At 58.0% G+C, this 2,436-nt stretch overlaps 1 protein-coding gene across 1 annotated transcript in view; it reads right to left on the reverse strand.

Annotated features, from left to right (window-relative positions):
- LOC102876209 overlaps positions 1-2,128 on the reverse strand; it is a 72,176-nt gene extending 70,048 nt beyond the window's left edge. Inside the window, exon 1 of the mRNA XM_006889785.1 lies at positions 1,969-2,128. Within this exon, the coding sequence (XP_006889847.1) occupies positions 1,969-2,128 (160 nt within the window). The remainder of the gene's footprint in view (positions 1-1,968) is intronic.
- Between the last annotated feature and the right edge of the window lie 308 nt (positions 2,129-2,436).

Consider the following 2,436-nt stretch of genomic DNA (forward strand, 5'->3'; position numbering starts at 1 on the left):
TGTGTGTGTGTACCGTCAAATCGGATCTGAGTGGTACAGGAGGAGATTGCCCCTCCTTCTCCAGCAGAGCATCTGGTGGATTCAAACTGTGTACCTCTGGGCTTGCAGTGCAATTTCTTGCCACTAGGCCACCAGAACTCCCTTAGGGCGCGTATCTTAACTGCTAACACAAAGGGTGCACTTCTCCGGTGGTTCGGATCCATCAGCGGCGCTGAAAGAAAGATGAGCAATCTCCTCATCAAGTGATTGACAGCCTTGGGAACCAGCGAGGGGGTCACTGGGAGACGGCTGTGAGTGTGAGTGAAGGGGGTACCCTGAGTACCTGGGGCTGGAGGCACCCTGGAAGGTACAACCCCATGAGAGAGCTGGTGACAGCATCAGAGGGGACAGCTGTCCACTGTGGGTGCCAGGCAGCTTACTACAAAGGCCACTGCAGCTCAGCCTTCCTGGGGGCAGCTGGAGACCCCCCATCCCCACCCCTATGCCCATGTAGCACAGGTGCAGTGAGCACGGCTTCACTGGAGGTGAAGGGTGGCAGCTAAAAATGGATTTGACTTCACGGGCTGAGTCACTGGGAGCGTCTGACTCATCACACACGGACACCACCCGAGAGCATGCTGGGATCTGAGGAGGGGGCTGGAATCAGCACGGTGTGGGGTGGAGGGGACAGGAGGTATCGCTATAGTTGTGAAGGGGGCGAGTTCTCACTAGTGCGTGAAGCTGACAAGGTTACCTAAGGATACGTAATGATGGTAACATCACCATCCGGACCCCCAGCCCCAGTTTCCTCTATGGGAAGATCTAGAATCGGTCTGTAGGCTTGGCAAAAAGCCAGAGCTCAAATGGGGCCTGGGGTCCTTGTGCCCTGCAGGCCACTGAAGCTGATGATTGAGTCTGGGACTAGGGGGCCAGGAAGAGGCCCTCTCCTACCAGGCCTGCTCTCAGCTGCCCCTGGAGACCCTCGCTTGGGGACACCAGCTTGTCCAGAGATCCTGGACGATGCCAAGCTTCCCTCAGGGTGTTTGAGTGTCTGAGCCATTTGTCAGTCTGGGTCCTTGGCAGTGCGGGTTCTGGGGGTGAGGGTGGGCGTCCAGGACGGGCTGTTCCCCATGGCCTCACTCTGTCGGCTCCGGCCTGGGGGAACGTGGTGAGCTGGGCCTGTCTGTGGAGCACCCTCCCCATGGGGATGATGGCCAGCCAGCCCCGTCTGTACACCCCCTCCCCAGGGGACCCAGGGAGGAGGCCAGACCCGCTTTTCATTCTCTCCTTTGACACTTGACAGTTTACAAAGCCCATCTCCATTTGCGAGGGGGATATTATTATCCCAGTTTATAAACATGGGGCTCAGGAGCGCTGTCTAAAAGCTTGGGGCGGCAGAAAGAGATGCTGTGGGTTGCAGATAGATCTAGTCAAGTTCAACTCTGAGCGGGGTCACTTGGCTGGCGGCTCAGTGAATTCCATCTCCTTCTCCGGTCCCCTCCCAACACAGTCATCTCAAGTGGGGTCTAGTCAGCAGAAGCAAGAGATTGGGCCTCACTGAACACTCTTGTTTTTGAGTCTGGGCACCCCAAGACTGCTGACCTGGGGAGCCTCTACCTCTCTAAGGTCTGATCTCTCTCTCTCTCTCTCTCTCTCACTGGAGAGGATGAACCACTTGGAAAGGGGCAGGCGAGGAGGTCTCAGCACCCCAGCGTGCACAGATAGAGATTCACGACTGAAATCATCTCTCTATTCAGATGAGGAAACAAAACCTTGAGAAATGCCCAAGGTCAACCAAAGGCACTGCGGCCTGGAGCTGAGGCTTCTGCTTCCTCTCGGGCTCCTATCCCCAGGCCTCCACCACCTGCTGTGCCCAGGAGCCCATCCAAGGCCCGAAGCTGGCACGCAGCCTCACACAGCCCCTGGGAACACTCTTTCTCTGGGTGTTGTCCGTCTCCATCCCTACACCACGTTTGGCTGCTCTCTGACCTGGGCAGACCCCTCCACCCATGGCCGGAACCCTCAGCTTGATCCTCGTGGCGCCAGGCAGGTCCCACAGGGCAAGCAGGGCAGCTGCCAGGATGCGGGGTGGGAGGGAGGCAGGCAGGCGGGGCTGGGCCCGGGGCTCTAGCTCAGCTGGACTGATCATTGCCTAGGACACGCTGCCCCCCGTTTCTGAGGTCTTGGGAGAAGAGGACAGAGGACAGTGTATCAGTGTCAGAGTTGAACCTGGTTCCTGCCTTTCAAAGGGATTCTTTGTGGTGCGAGCAAAAACAGGACAAGCCTGGCCGAGCCCCTGGCCTCTGACCTTCAGCCTCCTCGCACGGCCACTGCCCATTGGGTGGCTTTGAAAAATGCAGATCCCAGCTCCCCTGTCCTGCTCAGACACTGCCAGTAACTGCCTCTCTGAAGACACAGCTCCCTGTTGCTCGGCCCATATCATGTGTGGGGCTGCTC

Source organism: Elephantulus edwardii, unplaced genomic scaffold (genome assembly GCF_000299155.1).
Source record: "Elephantulus edwardii isolate Elephantulus edwardi_28Jun2011 unplaced genomic scaffold, EleEdw1.0 scaffold00080, whole genome shotgun sequence".
NCBI lineage: Eukaryota > Metazoa > Chordata > Mammalia > Macroscelidea > Macroscelididae > Elephantulus > Elephantulus edwardii.